This window comes from Rattus norvegicus, chromosome 8 (genome assembly GCF_036323735.1).
Source record: "Rattus norvegicus strain BN/NHsdMcwi chromosome 8, GRCr8, whole genome shotgun sequence".
NCBI classification, from domain to species: domain Eukaryota; kingdom Metazoa; phylum Chordata; class Mammalia; order Rodentia; family Muridae; genus Rattus; species Rattus norvegicus.
In genome coordinates, this window is record NC_086026.1 from 50,076,128 (window position 1) to 50,100,944 (window position 24,817).

A 24,817-nucleotide genomic window follows, 5' to 3' on the forward strand; every position below is an offset into this window, starting at 1 on the left:
CAACTGAGAAATTACCTCCATCAGAACAGTGTGTAGCCAAGTTTGTGAGACATTTTATTGATTAATAATTGATATGGAAAGCCCCAGCATACTGTGGGTAGGTAGGTAGTACCACCCTTGGGCAGGTGGTCCTGAATCCTCTAAAAACAAACTGAGCAAGGCATGGAGAGCAAGCCAGTGAGCAGCGCCCCCCCTAGTGTGTGCTTCAGTCCTACCTCCAGGTTCCTGCCTTGGTTTCCCTTTTGATGGACTATAAGCTATATGAAAAATTAAGGCCTGGAGAGATGGCTCAACAGTTAAGAGCACCAACTGCTCTTCCAGAGGTCCTGAGTTCAATTCCCAGCAACCACATGGTGGCTCACAACCATCTGTAATGGGATCTGATGCCCTTTTCTGGTGTGTTGGAAGACAGCTACAGTGTATTTATATATAATGAATAAATAGATCTTAAAAGAAAAAGGAAAATTTAACCCTTTCTTTCTCAGGCTGCTTTGGTCACAGTGTTTGTTACAGCAATAGAAAGCAAACTAGGACAGAGGGTTGGTCTCACTGTGTGGACTTGGTTGGCTTTAGACTTGAAATGATCTATAGGCCTTTGCTGGCATTTCCAGGTATGTACAAGCACTGTTTTTCAATTTAATTTTTAAACAGTTTCAATGGGTAGCACAAGATGGCCTAGAACTAGCTTTTTTTCTGTCTCCACCTCCTGAGTGCTGGGGTTATAAGTCTACATCACTATGCTTGGTTTATTTCAGATGAAGGAACAACATTCATTATACTTTCTGCTTTTATTTGGTCAATAATTTTATTTTTTATAATAGGAGCACTCACCCCATGGTGCATGTGTGGAGGTCAGAGTACAACCCAGAAGGATCAGTTTGCTAGCTCTTTCTCTCTTTCTTTCCTCTTTCTTTCCTCCCTTCCTTCCTTTCCAAAGCTTCCAAGAATCAAACTCATGCCCTCAGGCTTGCATGACAAGTGCTTTACCCATTGAGCTATCTTGTTGGTCTTTGGTGCTTTTGAAGATAGTAAAAACAGCTCAAATCCTAGGGCACATTCTGAGGGGCCAGGGCAGAGGTTAACTCTTCTGTCTAAAAACTATTTCTGTGGGGGCTGGAGAGATGGCTCAGTGGTTAAGAGCACTGACTGCTCTTCCAGAGGTCCTGAGTGGTGGCCCATAACCATCTGTAATGAGATCTGATGCCCTCTTGTTATATATAATAAATAAATAAATCTTTAAAAAAAAACTATTTCTGTGCATGTATGTATGTGTGGTATGTATAATAAGGGTATGTGCCTGCAAGGTTTCGGGAATCACACTAGACCAGAGTTCCACCTTATTGCCTCTGAGCCTGGAATTTAGCAATCATTAATCTGGCCAGAAGTCATAGAAATTTGTTATACCTTACCTCCACCTATAACTAGTCTCAGGGAATCTGACACCCTCACATATAGATACAGCAATTCAACCTTCTTAAAGAGATCCCCATTCCACTTTCACACGACTTCTGTTTCTACTTTGTGGTCCACAGGACTTAATGAAGCCTGACTTTTGTGGGTCCAAGTGTAGACTTCCCAACTGGAGCAAGGCTTACTCACACCAGTAGTTACCCAATGGGGACGGACTTCCTCTTCACCCGGAAACCATCCAAGCCTTTGCTCCCTAGGTGAGGCAGAGCCACTGGGGCCCCTCCCCTCAGTCTGTGACTATTTAGAGGGTCAGTCCTGTGCAGATCCCATGCAGCCACTGACTTCCTGAGTGCCCCTGCCATGTCATGCCCAGGGTTTCACAATCCTCTGCCTATCATCTGGCTCTTTGTTCTTTCAACTCCTTCTTCCCTCATGTTTCCTGAGTCTGGGAGGTGATAAGACATCCCTTTAAGGTTGGGCACTCAACAGTCAATTGTACTCAGCATCAACCACCATTCTCTGCAGGGGGAGGCTTTTGTGATCAAGGCCGAGGCGGCACTAATCTATAACCCTGTCCTGCAGGTCCTGAAATCTCCCCTCCCCCCTTTCTGTCTCTTGATAAGTGAGATTATAGGTTGGTTCCTGAAAGACCTCAGCTGGAATTCCCATCTGATAATGTGAAGCCTGGAGCCACTAAGACTGCACCAGAGAGTAAAGTCTTTTCCCTGTGAGTGGGGTTTCTGGTGAGATTCCTGGAAAATTGCAGGTTCGTGGCTGGGAAGGTAGAAGGGCATTAAGGAATTGTTAATGTTGCTGGAATTCTTGCTTTTCCACTGGCAAGAGGCCTCCATTGGGTTGCCAGGTGAGGGGCTGTTATCCCTTTCTCCAAGCCTCAGCATTTCCTGTCTTCCTATCCTGCCTGGATTTGACTGATTCTTGAGCCAGAGTTTCACTGAATCACTCAGTCAAGCCTTTGATTAGGGCAGGGCAGGCAGGCAGGCCTTTTGAGCTTTCTTCCTGTTTCAGCCTCTGGAGTAGCAAGGGTCACAGGCCTGTACCACCCACATCCCAGAAAGTATGCTTGAGAAACAGACTCAGGCTCTAAATTTTTCAAATTTTTTTTTTTTTTTTTTTTTACTGATTGGCAGTCTCATATATCCCAGCCTCTGTCTAGCAGAACTTTTGATCCTTTTCTTGAGTGTTAAGTAAAAGCCTGGACAGCCACACCCAGTTAAAGGTTAGCTTAAAAAAAGGTGGAGGGGGTGATTCCAAGAAAAACCAGTTGTGCCTTTTCCTACCAGTAATGTCTCTGTGTCTTACTTTTCCTCAGGTTTCCAATGTGGGGGGTTATACATACCTTAGAAACTTGTTTTAATAATCAAATGATGTAAAAAGCACTTTACATGTAATGTACACTTTGCATGAAAAGCACTGTATTAAAACGAACTTCTTGAACTGTAACAGAGTCAAGTACTTCCTTCCATGAACTCTAAGCCAACATTCCTCCCAAAATACAAATACCAGAAAAAAAAAATTATGGCTTTGTCTTAGTGATTACTAGCCTTTGACAAGGACAAAGAGTCCCCGGTCTTTTGATAGCCTTCCTCACATGGTCTGGAGACCTTCCAATTCAAACGCTACAACTAAAAGTTGTTGCAGTATATATATTTAAAAAAAAAGAAAAAAACCAACCTATCTAACTAATAAATATCTGTTCTCCCTGCCCATTTGAAAGGACACGTGGAAAGTGCTAGAGACAGGCTTGGTGTGACAAGGCCCGGAACGCCCTGCCTCCATGCACTGCGGTTTCCTAGTCCGAGCATCGGCTCTGGCCACTGGCTCAGTCACGTTTTCAAGGACTCTGCGCAGTCGGGCGTTTAATTTTTGGTAAAAGTCAAGTCAGGAGAGACATTACCTCATGTTGCTGAAAATAAAAGGTCGAGATCACTCAATCAAGGACACAGGGCTGCCGGAAACCAGGATTGCCAATGCCTAGCTCACCCACAAGGGGAAATAAATTATCCTTTTGAACATTTATTCCATAAAGTGATAAGTCCAGTGGGGCAGAGAGGGAATAGAGGCCACGCTGTCCTCGTCCAGAGATGGGGAGGGGCGCTCGGCTCCGGGGGTCAGCAAAGAGGACTGGACCATTTCTTTCACAGAGGATTACCAACGAGGACCCTGGGGACATGTGACAAGTCAGGCATTATCGAGCCCCCACACTGGGGGATCGACATGTTCCATTTTGCTGGGGGGACAGCAAGGGAGGTCGCTCGGCGGCCTAGCCTTCCACAAGAGAGGCTCCACGAAACAAGCCTAGCAGTGCTCCTTAGTCTCCGGCTCGGAAGCCGTGGGTGGACGAAACCGGAGGCCGGGAAACTGCTGGACTCACGGAGAAGGACCGAGGGGTGGGGTGGGGGAGGGGTGCAACAACCTTCGCAGCCATTTTGTCCTCGCCCCACTTCCGTCTTCTCTTCCCGGACTCCCCCTCCCTCAGGCTCTTCTTTCAGGCTGCACAGGGTCCCAAGAGGAACAGATAGCGCCGAGCACTGCTGCCATTGGTCCGTTGCGGGTGTACCCGCCCTCCTTCATGGGCATCCTTCCGCTCCCTCCCGCCTGCGCTGACGGGTCACGCATGCGTACTCGGTGCCGACGCTCTCCCTTCCCCCACCAGCTCTGAGTGACAGAGGACTCCCGCGCGCGGGCTCTCGGCGCCCCGCCCTCCCCTTTCCCCCGGGCCGTTCCGAGAGCGGGGGCGAGCGTGAAAGTTCCAGAACGCTGCGGTCGTGCGTCATCGCCCGGAGGGGCGGAGTGGAGGCGGGTCCTAGGAGAGCGTTCTGGTTGTTCATTAGTGCACTCCGGAGAACCTGGCCGTCCATTGGCTAAGGAGCTCTGATCGGCAGCGGGATGGGGCGGAACCCTTCTGGAAGGTTCTAAGACAGGGTATAAGAGACAGTGAAGCGGGCGGAAACCGGTCTCATTGAACGCGGAGCCAGCTCTCGGGGGTCTCTGTGTGGTCTCGTCATCAGCACAGCTGGGCCTACACGCAAGGTGAGGCATGGGACTTGGGTGTTGGTGCGTGGCCGGTGTGGTGCAGGGGTCAGTGGGATGCTTAGGCGGCGGGTGCGGCTTAGGCCGCTGTTGCCAGAGACGGAGGCTGCTGCTGAAGGGGAGGATGAGCTGAGTCAGGGCGGCGCCGCCATGGCCTTAAGCCTCCGCATGGCGGGGGAGGGGAGCTCAGGATTCCGGGGCCTTTTCTTTTTTCTGTCTGCAAGCTAAAGGAGGGTCTCTTCCGCGCGTTCCCAGGGCACGGGTTTCAGAGATGGAAGAGGCGATCCAGCCTCCCGCAGTGCGCGGTCCTGGGGGTGGGGGGGGCCCTCGGAGGTGGCCACGTGCTCAGCCATTGTCGCAGACCTTTTGGACAGATGGTTCCTTCAGCCTAGGGCGGGCTGTGCCAAGCCTGGCGCAGGCCACTCAAACTGCAGCAGTGTCGCCTGCGTGGCTTCAGGTGATTGATAGGTCTGGGCCGGTGCAGAGTGAAAGCAGGGAGATGACCGCTTAGTCCTTTTTTTTTTTCCTTCTAGCAACCATGTCTAAGGGACCTGCAGTTGGCATTGATCTTGGCACCACCTACTCCTGTGTGGGTGTCTTCCAGCATGGAAAGGTGGAAATAATTGCCAATGACCAGGGTAACCGCACCACGCCGAGCTATGTTGCTTTCACCGACACAGAACGATTAATTGGGGATGCGGCCAAGAATCAGGTTGCAATGAACCCCACCAACACAGTTTTTGGTAAGTCGCCAGTATTTTTTGTGCTATTGATGGGAGGTTAGAAGGGCTGGGTGGCAGAAAATTTGGAATGTAAAAATAGGCTTTCACACTACTGCAACCTGAGAGGTCATTGCAACTGTTTAAATCGACAATGCAGTGCCACAAGCTATTAAATATGGGACATTGCTTCCTGCACCGGAACTTGCACCTTCCTACACCATGAGGTCATCTTTAGGATTCTTTTGCAGTCAGTAGTCGCCAAGGTTCAATTTACTGTTTTACAGATGCCAAACGTCTGATCGGACGTAGGTTCGATGATGCTGTTGTTCAGTCTGACATGAAGCACTGGCCCTTCATGGTGGTGAACGATGCAGGCAGGCCCAAGGTCCAAGTCGAATACAAAGGGGAGACAAAAAGTTTCTATCCTGAGGAAGTGTCTTCAATGGTTCTGACAAAAATGAAGGAAATTGCAGAAGCTTACCTTGGAAAGGTGGGTTTTAACCGGTGCCATTTATGGGATGGGCTCTCCCTTTTTATAATTCACACATCCTGATCGGTGCTGGAATTTGCCAACTAAACAATTGTTTAATTCATTGTGTTTTCTAGACTGTTACCAATGCCGTGGTCACCGTGCCAGCTTACTTCAATGACTCTCAGCGACAGGCAACAAAAGATGCTGGAACTATTGCTGGCCTCAACGTACTTCGAATTATCAATGAGCCAACTGCTGCTGCTATTGCCTATGGCTTAGATAAGAAGGTGGGTGTCTTAAATACAAGTGTTGGTTAGGATTAATTTGCCAGAAACATGCCTGAACTAAGGAATATTTTCATTGACAGGTCGGGGCTGAAAGGAATGTGCTCATTTTTGACTTGGGAGGTGGCACTTTTGATGTGTCAATCCTCACTATCGAGGATGGAATTTTTGAAGTCAAATCAACAGCTGGAGACACCCACTTGGGCGGAGAAGACTTTGACAACCGAATGGTCAACCATTTCATTGCTGAGTTTAAGCGAAAGCACAAGAAGGACATCAGTGAGAACAAGAGAGCTGTCAGGCGTCTCCGCACTGCCTGTGAGCGGGCCAAGCGCACCCTCTCCTCCAGCACCCAGGCCAGTATTGAGATTGATTCTCTCTATGAGGGAATTGACTTCTACACCTCCATTACCCGTGCTCGATTTGAGGAGTTGAATGCTGACCTGTTCCGTGGCACACTGGACCCTGTAGAGAAGGCCCTTCGAGATGCCAAACTAGACAAGTCACAGATCCATGATATTGTCCTGGTGGGTGGTTCTACCAGAATCCCCAAGATCCAGAAACTTCTGCAAGACTTCTTCAATGGAAAAGAGCTGAATAAGAGCATTAACCCCGATGAAGCTGTTGCCTATGGTGCAGGTAAATATAGCCTTTACATACTCTGTAGTCTCAACAAGGGAGGCCTGTAAGATTCGCTGTGATGATTGATTCCAAAACCATTCGTAGTTTCCACCAGAAATGCTGTGTTGGCTAGTTCCTTCCTTGGATGTCTGAGCGAATAAAATAAACAATGTTGAAGTGATTGAAGTTACAATGAGTTCTTTCTAACATTTTATTTTTTGCTCTTTTGTAGCTGTCCAGGCAGCCATTCTATCTGGAGACAAGTCTGAGAATGTTCAGGATTTGCTGCTCTTGGATGTCACTCCTCTTTCCCTTGGGATTGAAACTGCTGGTGGAGTCATGACTGTCCTCATCAAGCGCAATACCACCATTCCCACCAAGCAGACCCAGACTTTCACCACCTACTCTGACAACCAGCCAGGTGTACTCATCCAGGTGTGTTCTAGAATTTTGTGTAGTTTGTATAAAAAACCCAGGGAAGTTTCTCGCTGTGATGATGGATTCCAAAACCATTCGTAGTTTCCACCAGAAGTACTGTGTTGGCTAGTTCCTTCCTTGGATGTCTGAGCGACTGATCTTCCCCCAAATTGAGCTTAAGCCACTATAGTAGTATTTTCTATGTGTCTTAATTTCTCTTGTCTTTCTTAAAGGTGTATGAAGGTGAAAGGGCCATGACCAAGGACAACAACCTGCTTGGGAAGTTTGAGCTCACAGGCATACCTCCAGCACCCCGTGGGGTTCCTCAGATTGAGGTTACTTTTGACATTGATGCCAATGGCATCCTCAATGTTTCTGCTGTAGATAAGAGCACAGGAAAGGAGAACAAGATCACCATCACCAATGACAAGGGTAAGTATGTATGAACATGCTTTCTGAATGGAACAATGTTCATAACCTTTAAAAGATAACCTCATGATTTTGTAACTTTCATCAGGCCGCTTGAGTAAGGAGGATATTGAGCGCATGGTCCAAGAAGCTGAGAAGTACAAAGCTGAGGATGAGAAGCAGAGAGATAAGGTTTCCTCTAAGAACTCGCTGGAGTCTTATGCTTTCAACATGAAAGCAACTGTTGAGGATGAGAAACTTCAAGGCAAGATCAATGATGAAGACAAACAGAAGATTCTTGACAAGTGCAACGAAATCATCAGCTGGCTGGATAAGAACCAGGTACATGTTTTGCCAATAAGGGGAAGCAGGTATTCAGAACAGGGCTTGAAAAGGGGTCACTATGATGAATGGTCCAAACATTCGCGGTTTCCACCAGAATGGACAGTGTTGGCAGTTACCTTCCTTGGATGTCTGAGTGACTCAATAGCTAACTAAGGAAGGGGTCTTTGTAAGATGTAGGTTTAGTTGACAGTTCCCCCACCAAAAAAAATGATCTGGAGATCTTAATTTGATTTTTTTTTCTCCCCTCCTAGACTGCGGAGAAGGAAGAATTTGAGCATCAGCAGAAAGAACTGGAGAAGGTCTGCAACCCTATCATCACCAAGCTGTACCAGAGTGCTGGTGGCATGCCTGGAGGAATGCCTGGTGGCTTCCCTGGTGGAGGAGCTCCTCCATCTGGTGGTGCTTCTTCAGGCCCCACCATTGAAGAGGTCGATTAAGTCAAAGTAGAGGGTATAGCATTGTTCCACAGGGACCCAAAACAAGTAACATGGAATAATAAAACTATTTAAATTGGCACCATACAGTTGTCCTGACTGAGTTAAATATTTTTTAAACATTTAGTGAGACAGGATATCTCCAGGTGGCCTGGGACTCAGGTGCTTCTCAAGCTGGGAGACAGCTACTGCCAGCCAAAACACAAACCTCTCATGAGTGACTATTTTAGCCTTGTGCTAAGATTAGCCTTGTGCCCTGAACTAGTGGGATTAAGTAGCAAAGCAAAATTTCCTTTTGGGATAGTTTAACCTGTAGCTTTGTGGATAACACTTGACAAGCTAACAGGACAAAATGGGGTAAGAACCAGCTATGCAATTTGTAGGCAAACACAAGGTGGACTATGATGCAAATGATAATCTGAACCATAAGGTGGTCTGACCCATGAAATAGTAAATCTGGGAACTGCCATGTTCCAAGAAGTATTTATATAATTTAGTGTTAAGCTGCCACCTAGTGGCCAGCCTTCTTCCAGAGGTCTGCATGTGACAACCTAGTTTACAGGAAACTGGGTTTGTTGCAAGTTGCTTTTTCATCCAGTCTTAAAGCCTGACAGTGCTCAGAGTACTGTATCTAGGTGGGCAACCTGCATATTTTGCCATGGTAGGCAGGCCTCCTGATTTCCCTGATAATCTAATAAAGCTATAGAGTACATAGGTACAGATAACAGTTCATCTGAAAACCAGGGTGGTTGCTATTCCCCTGGGTATAAACATTTGCAGAGTTAAATGTGTGGGCACAACTGGAGGTAAAGTTTGATTCTTCCCTGAGATCTGGGGATTGAAGGCAGGAAGTAGGCTTGCTAGCAAACAACTCTTCCCCTGCCCCTATGCTTGTATAAGTCAAGCCTTAAAGTCACAAGAGGTTAAGCCTGGATTTGTTTAGCAAACCTGTTTTGCACAAAATGGTTCTGTGCAAAGAGAAACTGATTTCTGCTGTGTTGGCTCGACAAGTTGGAGGTAACTAGACAAATATATTAAAAAGGCTAATTTTATGGAAAAGCCTTGGAAAGTATAAGTGAAACTAGAGGATGTTAAGCATAGGGACCACTGCCTTCAGTTTTGATACCTAAATCCATTTTCATAAGGCAGTTACTCAGCCATGCCTTATTCCTAGCTATTCAAGCTGGTTTCAGGTTTGCCTGGAAAGTAACTGAGGTCACTGGCATTCACTACTACCACGTGGGTCTTAGATAAGATTTAACTAATACATTTTTTAGTGCTATATTTTACAAGTAACAGACTTGTAAATTCCTAAGGCAAATACTTTGCTATGAGCCATAGAAACAAAAGTTCTCAACAACAGTACAGTAGTTCAATGTAATACTGAGTTCAAGGTTATAAGTGGAGCTACATGTAAGGGCTTTTACAAGTGTTTCCTCTGCACACATTTTGAGACATGTCCAGCAGATGGCAGTAGTCAATTATAAAGCAACTGCCAGCATCCTTGGGAAAGCTATTGGAACCCCCTCCCTTTTTTTTTTTCCTTAGTTTTTCAAGGTAGGGTTTCTCTGCATAGCCCTCAAACTCAGCTTCCTGCCTTCTGAGTGTTGAGATTAACAGCATAAGTCACCAATGCCCCACTGAAACTTTTGTCAAGTGGGAGCAGATGCTTATTGGCAGCGTAGCAAAGGATAGTAGCTAAAGATAGTCCAGCCTAAAGCCAAACATCCATGTTCATGTCTCAGCATGGATTTGTAGGATGAGCAAGTGGCTGGCTATTAGTTTTGGGAATGATGTGGGGATCTGGCTTGAGTTAGAGAGTTTAGTGAGGATGAGTATAAACTAGAAGGTAGGAACAAAGGCATCAAGGAGTTCTAGTCTTTTTTTTTTTTTTTTTTTCTTCTGTTTTTCGGAGCTGGGGACCGAACCCAGGGCCTTGCGCTTGCTAGGCAAACACTCTACCACTGAGCTAAATCCCCAACCCCGAGTTCTAGTCTTTTATGTAACCTTTGAACCTACAATCATTTCTGAGCTGATAGTTGGCAAGGCTGCTGGCACTGGGGCTCAGCTCAGGTGCTAATGCTTGGTCAGCAGGATTCACACAAAGCTTGGTGTGATATATGACTATATGACTTGAGGCGGGAAAGGAAAGGATCAGTTCAGGGTCATCTGTAATTGTATAGTGAGTTGAAGGTCAGACTTGGCTTTAGAAACTGACTATTAAGACCAGCTATAGCATTTTTGTTTTTTGGCACCACACTCTGTTAGCTGTCCTTTCTGAACATTTTGGAGACAAGGAAGCATCCAACACATGGTCTTTTGTGACTGTCTTAACATTTTCCACCAAGTTGCTATAGACAGGGAAGAACAAATGTGAGAGAACTATTAAAATAGTTGGGAAGATAGAGGAGGAATAGAAATGAAAGTTGTCTTACAAGTATGTTACGGGTAGGGGATGTGCCTCCTGCCTGTAACTTAGCATTTTAGGAAGTAGAGGCAGGAGGAATGCAAGGGGGAGGCTATTTGATGTTTTGATGTATTGGGGCTCAATTCAAACCAAATAGTTTCCACTCTCAGGAAATGCTAGAAACTTGAGACTTGAAAGAAGGCCAGCTGCAAGCAAGAAGCCAATTGGAAAAATCTTGGGAAGTTTAACGGGAAGCTTTTTGTTGCTGTACTGTTTCTTAGGTTTCTGTCCAGAGACCTGCTGTACCCTCTGATGGTGTGCAATGCTCAACAGATTACTTTTCAGGAACTACCTGAGGTGTGGAGGTTCCAATACTCAACCTTAGGATCGTCAGGAGACTGAAGTGAGCCAGTGTGTGCAAACCATTTAGCCCTGCAGCTGACTTAGGAAAGGGCTCAGAAAAAGGCCTATCATTAGTTACGAGTTAACATTATTTCCTGAGGGGCCCATAAAAAGTGCCAAACACACAGAGATAGTTTAAAACAATAGACACTGTCTCCAGTGTAGAGACTGAAAGTCCAAAGTCAACATTTGGACAAGAGCCATGCTTGCCAAGGGAGGAAATCTTCGGACTATCCAGTCACCTGGCTGTCCTATTGTGCTTATCACTGTAAATTTAACCTTTTAGAAGCACAACTTTAGGGCTGGAGAGATGGCTCAGTGGTTAAGAGCACAGACTGCTCTTCCAGAACTCATATACATAAATAAAAAAAAAAAGAATTCAGTGACAGTTCAACCCACAGCCATCACATTCCCAGCTGTCACAGAGAAAGAATCTTCCCAATTCTTGTGCAAAAGCAGGAAAGGAACCCAAGGACAAAATTCAAATACCTGCTTTTCAGTGAGGTGGAGTGTAAGGTCTTGTTACTGCAATCTTTCTCTGGAGCTGCCCCCACGGCAGGCTACCAGCTGTAAGGCTGTTTGTCCTTCCTCCATTGTCCCTCCAGATTCCCAAACAAGGCCTAATTCTATTATTTCCAGTGATTTCCCTATGAATGGCAGTTTATTTCTGTCATCAAGTCTCTGATGAAATCTACAGCCGTGAAATGTTCAGTCCAATCCCAACAAATCGTGTATAGTGTTAACATGTCACAGGCTGCCCGCGGCCTGCATTATGTGGTAATTTGGACTAGAGAGAAGTGATAATATACGGCTGGGCTTCCTTTGTGAGCTCGCATTAATGCTGGAGCTGTTGATGTCAATGGACAGCCCATCGATTTGGGCTAATAGTGCATGGAGGGGGTAGAATTGGGGCAAGGCAGGGAAGAAAGGATATCGACGTCCAGTCACCAGGATCCCGGCAGCTTTTAATCTATTATTGCCCTCTTTTAATGTAACTTTCATGTCAACTGCATTTCCTTCTCCTTGCTCTGCCTGCTGAGCTGAACTGTGAAGCCAGTGGGGTGCCACCCCCAGAGTGGCTCAAAGTTCCCCAGTATTGATTCTTTGATGCTCTGGGGTGTGAATTATAATTATTTCATTAAGCCCTTTAATGGGTATCAACCATGAACCTTCTCCAGCCCAGGCTGAGGGGACCAGAGCAAGCAAGGACCACATCATTAATCTATGTTCATCTCGTTGCCACCAATTGTCCGACTCTCGACCCTTATTAATTTTTTCTCCTATTATCGCATCTAAGGTTTTAGCTAGACCCAGGTCGATCTACTCCCAGAGAGGAACTGGGAAGAGGGGCTGGCTGATTTGGGGAGACTTGAGGGGAGGCCACAGCTGAGCAGACCGCAGAGCTGGCTGTTCACACTAAGGGGCTAGCTTAGCACACCTCAGCTCAGCTCTGCCCAGCTCCAGTTGGCTTGTGCAGGGAGGTGACACAGGAGACTTGAGGACAAAACCCTCTGGTTTTGCAGCCCCTTGTGTCCGAGTCCTGTACGGTGGCTTAGGAACACTCCACCCCATCACTTAGGCCATTTGCCACTTTCTAGGGTCCTATAGATTCAAAGGAATGCCTTGTGCCTTCAAGCACTTTAGACTCCAGGAGGGAGAGCGATGAAGATGTGGATAAAGAGCAGACACTGGTGAGAGAGTATTGAGGGAATCGTGGATCCCCAATGGAAGGGACCCTTGACCAGGCTTGGATAAGGGAGGCTCTCCTGGAGGAGCCAGTGCCTAAGCCAACCCTAAGAAAATGAGTAGGGAAAGCTGGAAGGAAGAGGAAGCATATGCTAGCTAGGCAGTGGGGACAGTGAAAGTGAAGATGTGTGGGCACATAAGATTTGGGAACCTTGAAGTAACCTTGGTTTCCCACCCATCTCACCCCCTTTGCAGCAGTACTGGGTTAAACCTAGGGCATCAAACTCGGGAGGCAAATGCCCTACCTCTGAGCCCCAGCCCTCCACCCAACCTCATCTTCTAGGCCATCTCTCTGCTGCTGTCTTTTCAGAAGCCTTAGGAAAGCTCAGAAACCCCTTGGATAAGCATCAGGGTAGCATTTCTACCCTTTCTGCTGAGAGTTTTTACTTCTTCCTAAGGCAAGAGTGAATTGCATTCTAGACCTGCCTGTTCTTTGGTTTTGTTTTGTATATATGTCTGTGTGCCATAGGTGTGGCCTTATACCTGTTGAGGTCAGAGGAGGATGTTGGATCTCCTGGAACTGGAGTTATGGATGGTTGTGAGCCGCCATGTGGGTGCTAGGAATTGAGCCCAGGTCCTCTGAAAACACAAGTGCTCTTAATTATTGAGTTTGGGTAATAATTTTAAAACACATCCATAATCTCAGTTTTTCCACTTCTTCAGCAAAGGTCTAATCTAACTATCTCCCTTAGAATATGGCCTGGCCTTAGGGACTGTCTTATAACAGATAGAATGTGGACAATGTGATTCTGAGGACCCCCCACGTTTAGATTATCAAAGCCACACGACTCCCACCTGGTTCACTGTAGGAGTCTTCAGCCACCCTGCAGGAAGTGAGCTTTACCTCAGCCTTCATTTGGACAGGCCACCTGGACAAGTCGTTTCTGGCACTGGACAAGGGAGTGAAGAGGAAACAGACTCTGTTCCAGCCACCTGCTGGAACATGAGAGGCCCAGAGTATGGGCCTAGATGAGTCTAGCCTCTTCTGGCCCAGAAGCAAAATAAATGTTGCTGGAGATTCAGGTTTTCAGCATTGTTTAGAATAGCTTGTCACACAGTAACAGAACGAGGACAGTCACAGTGTGCTAAGTTAGGTCGCCAAACTATTTATAGAAAGTCTTAAATTAATAGTATAAGTCTCCCTTCCTAGTTTCCTTTTCTTTCTTTCTTTCTTTCTTTCTTTCTTTCTTTCTTTCTTTCTTTCTCTCTCTCTCTTTCTTTTCTTTCTTTCTTTCTTTCTTCTTTCTTCCTTCCTTCCTTTCTTTTTTCTTTCTTTCTTTTTTTTCTTTCTTTCTCTTTCTTTCTTTCTTTCTATGTTTCTTCAAAACATGATTTCATTCTGCTTCTTCATATAAATACTAAAACATCAACATTTAAAATCATTATGTTTCTTCTTCCTTTTAGATTATTTCTTTTGATTTAACATGTATTGGTGTTTTACCTGTACGTGTGTCTGTGCACCATGTGCATGCAGTGCTGGTGGACATCAGAAGAGGGATCCTCTAGAACTGGGGTGACAGCTGGCTATCAGCCCCATATGAGTACCAGTTGAACTCAGGTTTTCTAGAAGTGCTCCTAACTGCTAAGCCATCTCTTTAGCCCCTTGTTATGATTCTCTATTAGTACATGGTCTATTTTGTTGTTGTTGGACATAGGACCTCATAGAACCCAGAATGGACCTGAATTCACTATGTAATTGAAGCTGGCCTTGAACTCCTGATTCCCCTAATTCCACCTCTTAAATGCTAAGATTACATGTCTGTGCAGTCATGTCCAGCAATCAGGTGGACTTTTGTTCAAATGGCCGCTAACTCATGATGGGGATGCTATCGACTCTATGGCTCAAACTGGGTAGAGCTGACAATTTAATAATATTAGGTCTGAAGATGGAACATCTCTCTGCTACACGGGGCTTCAATAATCTGTCTATTGGAAGTTAAACATGAAGAACTCTTGTGTTTCGTTTCTTAAATGTATTCCTAGTTATATGGATTTGTTTTGTTTTTCCCAAATAACTCACAGGGTGAGCTTGAATTAGTGGCCTCCTCAGCCTGGACTACAGGTGTGAGCCACTCTGCCTGGCTAATTATAATGTGTGTGATGCCACCGTAAATGGAATTGTTTTCAAACTTCATTTTCTCATTATTTATTCCTTTTTACATAGGAATAGCATCAAATTTAAATATTGTATATATATATATATTATATGACCTTGCTAAGTTTAATTATCCATCCTAATAGATGATTAAGGGACTTTTCTCTCTGTTGTATACCCTGACCCGATTCAGGTTTTCCATAGGTGCTGTTGCATAATGGAGATTTGGCATATCTTCACGTTAAAGTAATATGTTGCCCATGGCAGCCTACCCAAGACAAACTGCAGCAGAAACAATGGAGGAAAGGACTAATTTGAGAAATGTAAGAGGTTACCATTTCAAAGGAAACTCCTAGGGCTGAAGAGATAGAAAACTAACTTCTTTTCCGGAGGACTCAAGTTCGATTCCCAGTATCAGTATGTTGGCTCACAGCCAGATGTAATTCTAGTTCCAGGGGATCTGACACTCTTTCTTACCCCTGAGGGCACCAGCCATGCATGTGGTGCACAGATCTGCATGCAGGAAAAGCACAATACACATAAAAATAAGTAAATATATTTAAAGAAAATTCCTGAAATGGAAATACTGAGAAAGAAATCTTACAGATGAGAGTAGCTTTTGGCAATCGTCTGGAAGAGTCAGAAGTCACTTGAGTTTGATCAGGTTTTGTTTCCTGAGACAGGTTTCATGTAGCCCATGCTGGCCCTCAGCTCTGTCATAGGGAATGACCTTGAAGTCCTGATCCTCCTGCTTCTACCTCCTAACCCCTCAGTTACTGGGATCACAAGCGTGTGCTGCCACACCTACCTCCAGAAGTCTCTTCGGCTATGGCTCTTTCTTTGATGTGAAGAACTTTTGCATGTTGCAAGATATTAAACATCCCTCTTTGCTACTCGCTACTGAAGTCCAGTGGTGTCTTCAAATCATAGCAACAACCAAAAAAAAAAAAAAAAAAGCAAAGTGAGAGACAGTGGAAGAGGTCTGTGGTATAAGAGATTCCCCTGAGACTGGGACATTTCATTCTGCAGGGAAGCTCCTAAGGCAGGAAGATAAACAACTCAAAGTAGCTTTAGGAAGTCCCTGAAACTGACCAGATTCACTAGGTCCCTCCCTGTCAGAGAAAGCAACAAAGGCAGAGAGTCGTTTTAGGGCAAAGGAAACTGAAGTTCAAGGAAGACTAAGACCAGACCAGCTGTCTGGAAAAAGCAGAAACCAGCAGAGCTGCCTGGAAGAGGTTTAGACCAACTGAGTCACTTGGAAAGGACACTTCAATGTGTTAAGTGCCTGCAGGCTATACAGTGTGCTCTAGGTTCCCAGCTCTGTGAGGTGGGCCTTGGGAAGGCAGCTGTCTTTGGTTATTTTTGCTCCTATAAATAACCCCTTACCTACATTTCTGTAAGTAACCCCAATAAAACTCATTGGTTCATTATATTGGACTTTGGGTGGTATCCATAGTTTGCTATGTCGTGAGTTCTCTACCTGGCCTAAGTACTTGTATGTGTTGTGAAAAATTTTGTCACACAAGAACATAAATCCATTCAATATTTTTTTGGACCTGAAATGTCTCCCACAGGCCCTATGCTAAATGCCTAGTTCCTAGCCTGGCACTACTGTCAGGGTAGAAACTTTACAAGGCTGAAGTTACGAGTTTTGTGATGAGTTTTCTCTTGAAGGGGCTAGGGGACCCTACCTATTACTCTCTCTCTCTTCGTACCTGGCCTCAAGGTCGGTGGTTTTACCATGTGCTGCTACCAGGAAACACTGCTGGGGACCAAGCACATTCACAAGAACCTCCAATTCTGAGGCAAAATAAATCTGGGCTGTGGATGTAGCTTAGTCAGTGGAGTTTGTGCTTCCTGACTTTTATGTTGTTTGTTGCTGTAATAGTACACCATGAACAAAAGCAGCTTGGGAAGGAAAGGGTTTATTTCAAGTGTACCTCCATATCACACATATCACAGTCTATCCCTGAAGTAAGTCAGGGGAGGAGGCTGGAGGCAGGAGCTGAAGCAGAGGCCCTGAAGTATCACTGCTTACTGGCTTACACCAGATTAACCCCCCCCCCCCACACACACACACACAGACACAGTAAACAGGATCCTTCCACACCAATCATCAGTCCAAAAAAAAAAAAAAAAGCTCATATAGGCTTGCCACAGACCAATCCACCAGGGGGCATTTTCTCAGCTCAGGTTCCCTCTTCCAAATGTCTCTGTGTTAAGCAGACACAAAGCTAGCCAGCCCACCCACCATGCACAAAGCCTTGGTTCAGTCTCTAGCACTACATAAATCAAGTATGGAATTGTGTACCTGTGATCTTGGAATTTGGAGAGGGAAAGCAGGACGGTCAGCGGTTCAGCATCATCCTTGCTACAGAATACAATCGAAGCTAGCCTGTGCATGCGTTTTTTTTTTTTTTTTGTTTTTTTTTTTTTATTGTCTCAAAAAGTAAATAAAATTAACTTTTCTTTCTTCTCATTCTTGCTGGAGACTAAACCCAGGGCCTCAAGCTTGCCAAACAAACCTGAATTGTATCCCTACATCCAAACTTTTTCCTCTTTCTCTCTCCTCCTTCCTTCTTTCCTTCCGGCTCTTTACCCTCCCATTCTGCCCCTCCTCCTTTTTTCTTTTTCTTTTTCTTTTTTTTTTTTTTTTTTTTGTTCTTTTTTTTTCGGAGCTGGGGACCGAACCCAGGGCCTTGCGCTTCCTAGGCAAGCGCTCTGCCACTGAACTAAATCCCCAACCCCTTTCTTTTTTTTTAATGATTTATTTATTATATATAAGTACACTGTCTCTGTCTTCAAACACACCAGAAAAGGGCATCAGATTCCATTACAGATGGTTGTGAGGCACCATGTGGTTGCTGGGATTTGAACTCAGGACCTCTGGAGGAGCAGTCAGTGCTCTTAACCTCTGAGCCATCTCTCCAGCCCCCTCCTTCCCTATTTCAATAGAAGATTATTTAGCTTCTAGTTCTAGAAGTTAACCACAGCAAACACATTTGCTTGGCATCCGGGGATGGCGAAGAGCCATCTGGGTCAGGATAGTCCTGCCCAAACCCTTCTGTGTTTTCCTCTCATTCAGGTCCCTTGACTATGGGATCAAGGATTGTCAGCATAGGAGAGCCTATCTTGTTATCACATCAAAGAAACTGAGGCTTGGAATGGGTGAGGTGTTGGTACATGTTCAACAGGCCACTGACTGGCTTTGGAAAGCAGCTGTTTTGGGCTCAATACAAAGGCCGTGGTTTGAAGCAAACCCGCACATTGACATTCAGCCTGAGAAAGCTCCCAGCATTACAAAAAGCATCATAGTATTGTGCTGGCTCCAGGACACGGGAATGAATCTTATAAGAATCCTTGTCCTAGGAGCCTGTGGTGGGGAAACCAGAAAAGGTTCTGAAAGACTGGGGGGTGGGGGGAGGGAGAGAGGGAGGGAGAGAGAGAGAGAGAGAGAGAGAGAGAGAGAGAAAGAGAGAGAGAGAGAGAGAGAGAGAGAGAGAGAGAGAGAGAGAGAGCGCACAGAGAGGTGGAGAGCGTGGTATTTTCAGTCTGATTTTAGTCAGAGCACAATGGGGCATGGGGGAGAGGGGATAGATAGCAAAGGGCAGCTCTGGGGCACTCTGGGGCCGGTAAGTTACTCCTTGTCTCTAACCTGGAGTTCTCTTAAAGACTCTGAGATCAACACCCCCCACCCCCATGACTAATAACTGTTGCTCCCCTGTTAGGGGCATCATTGGAAGGAGACTGGAAAGCTGAAGGAAGAACAGAGCACCCTGAAGAACAGTACTTGGACTGGGGCTCCAGCTTTTTATTTTGATTTAGGATTTTTAAAAAAATGTTTATTTTATGTTTATGAGTACACTGTAGCTGTCTTCAGACACACCAGAAGAGGGCATCGGATCCCATTACAGATGGTTGTGAGCCACCATGTGGTGGCTGGGATTTGAACTCAGGACCTCTGGAAGAGCAGTCAGTGCTCTTAACCGCTGAGCCATCTCTCCAGCTCCATTTCTTCCTTTTTTTAAAAGACAGGGTCTCGCATAGCTCTCTATGGCCTGGAACTCACACCTTCTGGAACTTGAAGAGACCCTTCTGCCTCTGCCTCCTGAGTACCACGATGGACAATTAAAAAATATTTATAAGCTAAAAAATAATTTGCTTCTCAAGTTATCGCTACTCTGGTGACTACTTTCCAAATTTTCATTTCTTCAGCACCTACATAGCCAGGAAATTCTCCCGCTGAAATCTGTGGTGTCACTTCCAGGGTCTGTTTGTTTGTTTTGGAGAAGGGCTTTTTGTTGGCCTAGAACTGTATATGGAGCACAGGCTGGTATCACATTCTCAAGCCTCCTGCCTCAGGCTCCCAAGGGCTGAGTTTATAAGTTTGCACCACTGATTCTCAGCTCTTTGTTTCTGGTTTTAGTTTGTGTTTGTTTAATTTTCAGTGGTGGATGTTTTGCCTGCATGATGCTCATGGAGACCAGAAGAGGGTGACAGATTCCCTGAAACTGGAGCGGAGAGACATCATGCTAATGTTGGAAGTGAACTGCTGAGTCCTCTGTAAGGGCAGCTAGTGTTCTTACCTCCTGAGCTAACTCTCTGGCCCAGCTATGTTTAGAAAGCGCGGCCCGCTTCGATACTGGCCTGGAACTTGCTAGATTGCCTCCAACGTAGAGACATGCCTTCCTATATCTGAGTGCTGGAATTAAATGTGTGTGCCACCATGCCTGGTAGTCATGTGTGTGTACGTGCGTGCGTGCGGCATGCGCGCGCGCGCGAGAGTGTGTGTGTGTGTGTGCGCGCGCGCGCACATGCGCATGTGTGTTAAACTGGATTCAGCCATGATTACTATCAAGGAAGTTTTTACTATCAAGCTGCCAGTTTAGATTGTTGTGAGATTTTTTCCCCCCCTAAGTTAACCTACAATTTAGAAGGTTATAAAGTCTTCATCAATGGAATCATCTAATTTTCAGATCTGAAAAGATCTTTAAAAATCTTTTTCTTGTTCTCCCATTATTTTGCTGGAGTTCGAAGTCTTAACTGGCTCCATGGAAGGTATTCTTTTTTTTTTTTTTTTTTTAAGATTTATTTATTTATTATATATAAGTACACTGTAGCTGTCTTCAGACACACCAGAAGAGGGCATCAGACCTCATTATAGATGGTTGTGAGCCACCATGTGGTTGCTGGGATTTGAACTCAGGACCTCTGAAAGAGCAGTCAGTGCTCTTAGCCTCTGAGCCATCACTCCAACCCCCGGTATTCTGTTTCCTTTAACACTTTCTCCCCTTTCCCTCTCTCTCTCTCCCTTCTACTCCCCACCCTCAAGACTGTGTCTCATGTAGTCAAGGATGCCTTTGAACTACTAATCTTTCTGCTTTTAACTCCCAAGTGCTGGGATTATAGGCATGCACTACCACACCTGCCCTCAAAATATGTAATTACGGTAAAATACATATAAATGTCCATTTTAATATTTTCCTTTTGAGATGGACTCACTATGTTGCTCAAGCTGGCATGCATACGTGTGTGTGTGTGTGTGTGTGTGTGTGTGTGTGTGTACATGTGTGAACAACCTTCATCGATGATCGATGTTCCCTCAACACTGTCCTCCTGTGAGTTTGCCAAGGTACCTCAGGGATCCATCTTTTTCTACCGCCCCAGGGTGCTGGGGTTATTCCACCACACCGGGCTTCTTTTCCATGGATGTTATGGATGGAAATCAGATCCTTCTGCTTGCAAGGCAAGCACTGCCTGAGTTATTGCCTCAGTCTCCGCCTTGAACTCTCAGTCCTCTTAAGTCAGCCTCCTGGGTGTGGGGGCAGCAGGTATGAACTACCCTGACTCCGAATTCTCAAGTGCCTGCCACTCGGGTTGAGTGCACTCACACCCTTGTGCAGCCTACCCCTCAACTGGTTTTAGTTGGTGAAACTGAAACACTGCACCTCATTTTCTCTTTCCCAGTCTTTGGCAATTGCTATTCCCCTTCCATTTCTATGTAAAATTCCATTTCTATGTATATATTTTTTAAATATAAAACATACTCATGACTAATTTTACATTGTTTTGTGGCACTAAAGGAAGCAGGTACCACCAAACTATGCCCCCCCCAATCTATCTAGTGTATATCAGTACCACTGAACTATGACCCCAGCCCTATTGTCTATCTACAGATTATCTACCAATCTATCAATCATCTACCTACCTATCTATCATCTATCTACCAGGTATCTACTGAACTATGCCCCATTCTTTTTTTTTTTTTAGTTCTTTTTTTTTTTTTTTTTTTTTTTTTTCGGAGCTGGGGACCGAACCCAGGGCCTTGCACTTCCTAGGCAAGGGCTCTGCCACTGAGCTAAATCCTCAACCCCCCCTTTTTTTTTTCTTTTTTTAGATTTATTTATTATATGTAAGTACACTGTAGCTGTCTTCAGACACACCAGAAGAGGGCATCAGATCCCATTACAGATGGTTGTGAGACACCATGTGGTTGCTGGGATTTGAACTAAGGACCTCTGGAAGAGCAGTCAGTGCTCTTAACCCCTGAGCCACCTCTCCAGCCCCGAATTCAGTGTTCTTAACCACTTAGCTTCCATTCTTAATCTTACTTGAATGCAGTAATAATATTAAATGTGGGAAGGAATAGCAGGGCCTCTAAGGAAGAGACCTGGACCATTTATTTTTAGTTTATGCTCTCAAAATATTAAGATATGCCAAAGCAAGTTTATAAAAATTGTAGCTTTAGAAACACTTACATTTAATGAATGTATGCCTTTAAAAATGCAAATGAGATGGCTGGTGGTGGCACACCCCTTTAATCAAGCACTTGGGAGGTGGAGGCAGTTGGATCTTTCTGAGTTCAAGGCCAGTCTGGTTTACAGAGTGAGTTCCAAGATAGTCAAGGCTACCCAGAGAAACTCTGTCCAAAAGAACGCAAACAAACAAAATCCCAGCAAGCTGGTGTGGTGGCCTAGTCTTCAGGAGGCTAATATTAAAAGTTTGTGGGTAACCTGATTCCGACAGTGAGTTCTAGGACAGCCTAGGCTGTCGAGTCGAACCCTGACTCAAACGAACAAACCACCAACAATTTAAATTTAGGTTTTTGACGACAAGCCTAGATAATGATTCTGCCAATCACAACCAAGCAGGACTGTCTCATACAGAATGTCCACCCCATCCCCAAACTCCGGGTCTTAGCACACAGTTTGGGCTTTCAGGGCGCTTCTCACACAAGCAGTATGGCTTTATGGCTGCAACGGAAGTCGCCCAGCATGCTGATCAAGATAGGCTGCCTTGGAGGAGATGGGCTGCCTCCAGCTCTGGGAGTTGAATTCAGGAAGAGATCTGACCGCCAGGACTCAGAATCACAGCTCAGGAGAATGGCTGCAGAATGAGAGGAGAGTTTCGTACTGTTATTTCCACTTCTCTTAAAGGCTCCCCCGGCTCGCAGCCAAGCCCACAGGCACCGTCTCCACTCTCTGGGGGAAGCAGCAGCGTGGGCTACACATTCATTTCCCACCTTTCATTTGCAGCAGGCCGCCTCTGGTTGTTGGGCATCCACAGCTTAATTTACACAATAGAGCTCTGGGTACCCGTGGAAAAACAGTCCAGGCGCCGCAGCCGTCCATCAGTATTCTCTTCAGTCTCCCGACAGCTGCTCACTCTGGGCTGCCTCAACCTGTACTGACCTCATCTGCTCAGACAGAGCAGAGGAGGATCTGGGAAAAATTAGTTATATTAGTGACTCCCCGAAACACTCCGTTTACTTGTGATATGACAAATATTTCAGCCATTAGGATCTCCGGGTCTCTTATCATCTTAGATGCACTCACTTACATTCCAAATCACTACTTAATTTAAAAGCCTATCTGTTGAGATTGCAAAAGGCCTAGAGGAAGGGAGGGACAGACGCTCTCGCTGCTCGGGCTGGAATAGAATGAGGCTAGGAAGTTTGATTGAATCTCTCGAAGACTTATGCTCAGTCAGGTACAATGTAAACACTTAGGAAGCAAGAGACTTAAAGGGCCACCCTACACTGCCAAGATTGAGACATTCTGTTTGAAGTGGTCAAGCGGCATGGTGACCCCAAGGCAATGGCTTTATTGTGAGTGTTCCCATGCTCTCTGAACTGTGCCCTTCCTCCCCGCCACACAGTGACTCATTCAGAGAACGCTCACTGAACCCTGAGAGAACTAAGCAACACGGGGGGTGCGGGGATGAGAGAGCCGCGTGGCCATCCTTAAAGCAGTTCTCGGCCTATTATTAACAGCAAAGGTTTCAACCCTTATTGTGTGCCAGGTGGGCAAAATACCGCATGGTGGGTCCTAGGGTTCCTACTGCTGCAACTAAACACCGAGACCAAAAAGCGAGTTGGAGAAGAAAGGATTTATTCAGCTTACATTTTTACATTGTAGTCTATCATTACAGGAAGCCAGGACAGAAACTCAAACCGGGCGGGATCCTGGAGGCAGGAGCTGACACAGAGGCCACGGAGGGGTGCTATATTGGCTTGCTTTCCTTGGCTTGCTCAGCCTGCTTTCTTATAGAACCCAGGACCTCCAGTCCAGGGACAGCATCACCCACAATGGGCTGGGTCCTCCCCTATGGATCACTAACTGAGAAAATGCTTTACAGCTGGATCTCATGGAGGCATTTCCTCCACTGAGGCTCGTTCCTCTCGGATGACTCCAGCTTGTGCCAAGTCGCCACAAAACAGCCAGCACATAGTATTTTCTTCATTGTCTCCTTACTGCAGGACTTAGTCATTCCACATGTTCAAATCGCATTCCACAATGAGGAGAGTAGTCGCTCCTTCCCACCTCCTCCCTGCTCTCCCATCTTACCACACAGTGCAGGCTAGCCTTGTAATCCTCCTGCCTCAGCTTCCCAAATGCTGGGATTGCAGCTGTCAGCCAACACGCCTGGCTTCTCTGACTCTAATTGGCATTACTATACACTGTGTGGGACTATTGTCACTGGAACTTGCAGGGCGAGAAACTCCTGGGTCAAATCACATCCTGTAGACATGGTTATGTGTGTTGTTTGGACAAGACATGGATAAACAGGTGGACTGTATCAGGGACAAACACCTCCCTCAGGGATGAGAGTGAAAGAGAGATAGAACCCAAGCCAGTTGCCTAGCTACCACACAGATGGAAATCTTGCTAATTAAAAATCTCTGTCTCTCTCTCTCTCTGTCTAGAGGGTGTCTGTGCCACAGCACATGTCTGGAGGTCAGAGGACAACTCACAACTTGGGTGGAGCCCATTCTCTCCTACCTCTTATGTGGGCTCTGGCCTTTGAACATCTGGCTTGTGTGGCAGGTATATTTATTCACAGAGCACCACTCAGGCCCTGGCGGTGTTTGTGAGTGTGTGCGTCTAAAGGTGCACATGTGTGCAAGTATAAGGGGAGGTTTGTACTAGTCAGGGTTTTAGAACTTACAGAACAAATCTCTCTCTCCATGTATGTGTGTATGTACACACACACACACACACACACACACACAGGTCCTGCTAGTCCAACAACGGCTGATCATTAATGGCAAGTCCGAGAATCCAGTAGTTATTCAGTGCACGAGGCTAGCTATCTCAGCTGGCTTTCAGTATACACGGGAATCAGGAAGAACTGGGCTCTAATACAGCCAGGGAACGGACTGGTTTGTGAGGGCCTGAGCAAGCAGGTAAAGAGAAGGCTCCTTCTTCCTTGCTCTTTATAGAGGCTGCCAGCAGAAGGTGTGACCCAGATTAGAGGTGCGTTTTCCCACCTCACAGGTCAAGATTAGACATGGATCTTCCCACTTTGAGGGATTTCATTAAGCAAAAATCCCTCACAGGCGTGCCCAGGTATTTTGGGGTTTCGGTTAATTCTAGATGGAGTCAAGTAGACAACCAAGGTAGCCAAAGTTGATGTTGGATATCTTTCCCTCATTGCTCTTCGCCTTGTGTTTGGAGGCCAGGTCCCTCGATGACTCTGGAGCTCACCTCTGTGGCTCATCTGG

General features: G+C 45.8%; 1 protein-coding gene and 2 non-coding genes across 3 annotated transcripts; all 3 read left to right on the plus strand.

The window, feature by feature from the left end:
- Positions 1-4,386: 4,386 nt before the first annotated feature.
- On the plus strand, positions 4,387-8,249 carry Hspa8 (heat shock protein family A (Hsp70) member 8). The gene is made up of 9 exons (NM_024351.2): positions 4,387-4,461; positions 4,995-5,204; positions 5,468-5,673; positions 5,790-5,942; positions 6,023-6,578; positions 6,793-6,995; positions 7,211-7,409; positions 7,495-7,727; positions 7,982-8,249. The coding sequence occupies exons 2-9, from the start codon at positions 5,000-5,002 to the stop codon at positions 8,165-8,167; spliced, it is 1,941 nt and encodes a 646-aa protein (NP_077327.1). The 5' UTR covers positions 4,387-4,461; positions 4,995-4,999; the 3' UTR covers positions 8,168-8,249.
- On the plus strand, positions 6,632-6,717 carry Snord14a (small nucleolar RNA, C/D box 14A). Its single transcript, XR_005488825.1, has one exon. It is a non-coding gene; the product is annotated as a small nucleolar RNA SNORD14 (small nucleolar RNA).
- On the plus strand, positions 7,046-7,131 carry LOC120094548 (small nucleolar RNA SNORD14). Its single transcript, XR_005488826.1, has one exon. It is a non-coding gene; the product is annotated as a small nucleolar RNA SNORD14 (small nucleolar RNA).
- Positions 8,250-24,817: the final 16,568 nt, after the last annotated feature.

Bases quoted from the DNA above. Each gene is read 5' to 3' on its own strand.
- Hspa8 (NM_024351.2), top strand. From the start codon at position 5,000: ATGTCTAAGGGACCTGCAGTTGGCATTGATCTTGGCACCACCTACTCC. The intron at 5,943-6,022 runs GTGGGTGTCTTA...TTTCATTGACAG, and splicing joins CCTATGGCTTAGATAAGAAG to GTCGGGGCTGAAAGGAATGT. The intron at 7,410-7,494 runs GTAAGTATGTAT...AACTTTCATCAG, and splicing joins CACCATCACCAATGACAAGG to GCCGCTTGAGTAAGGAGGAT.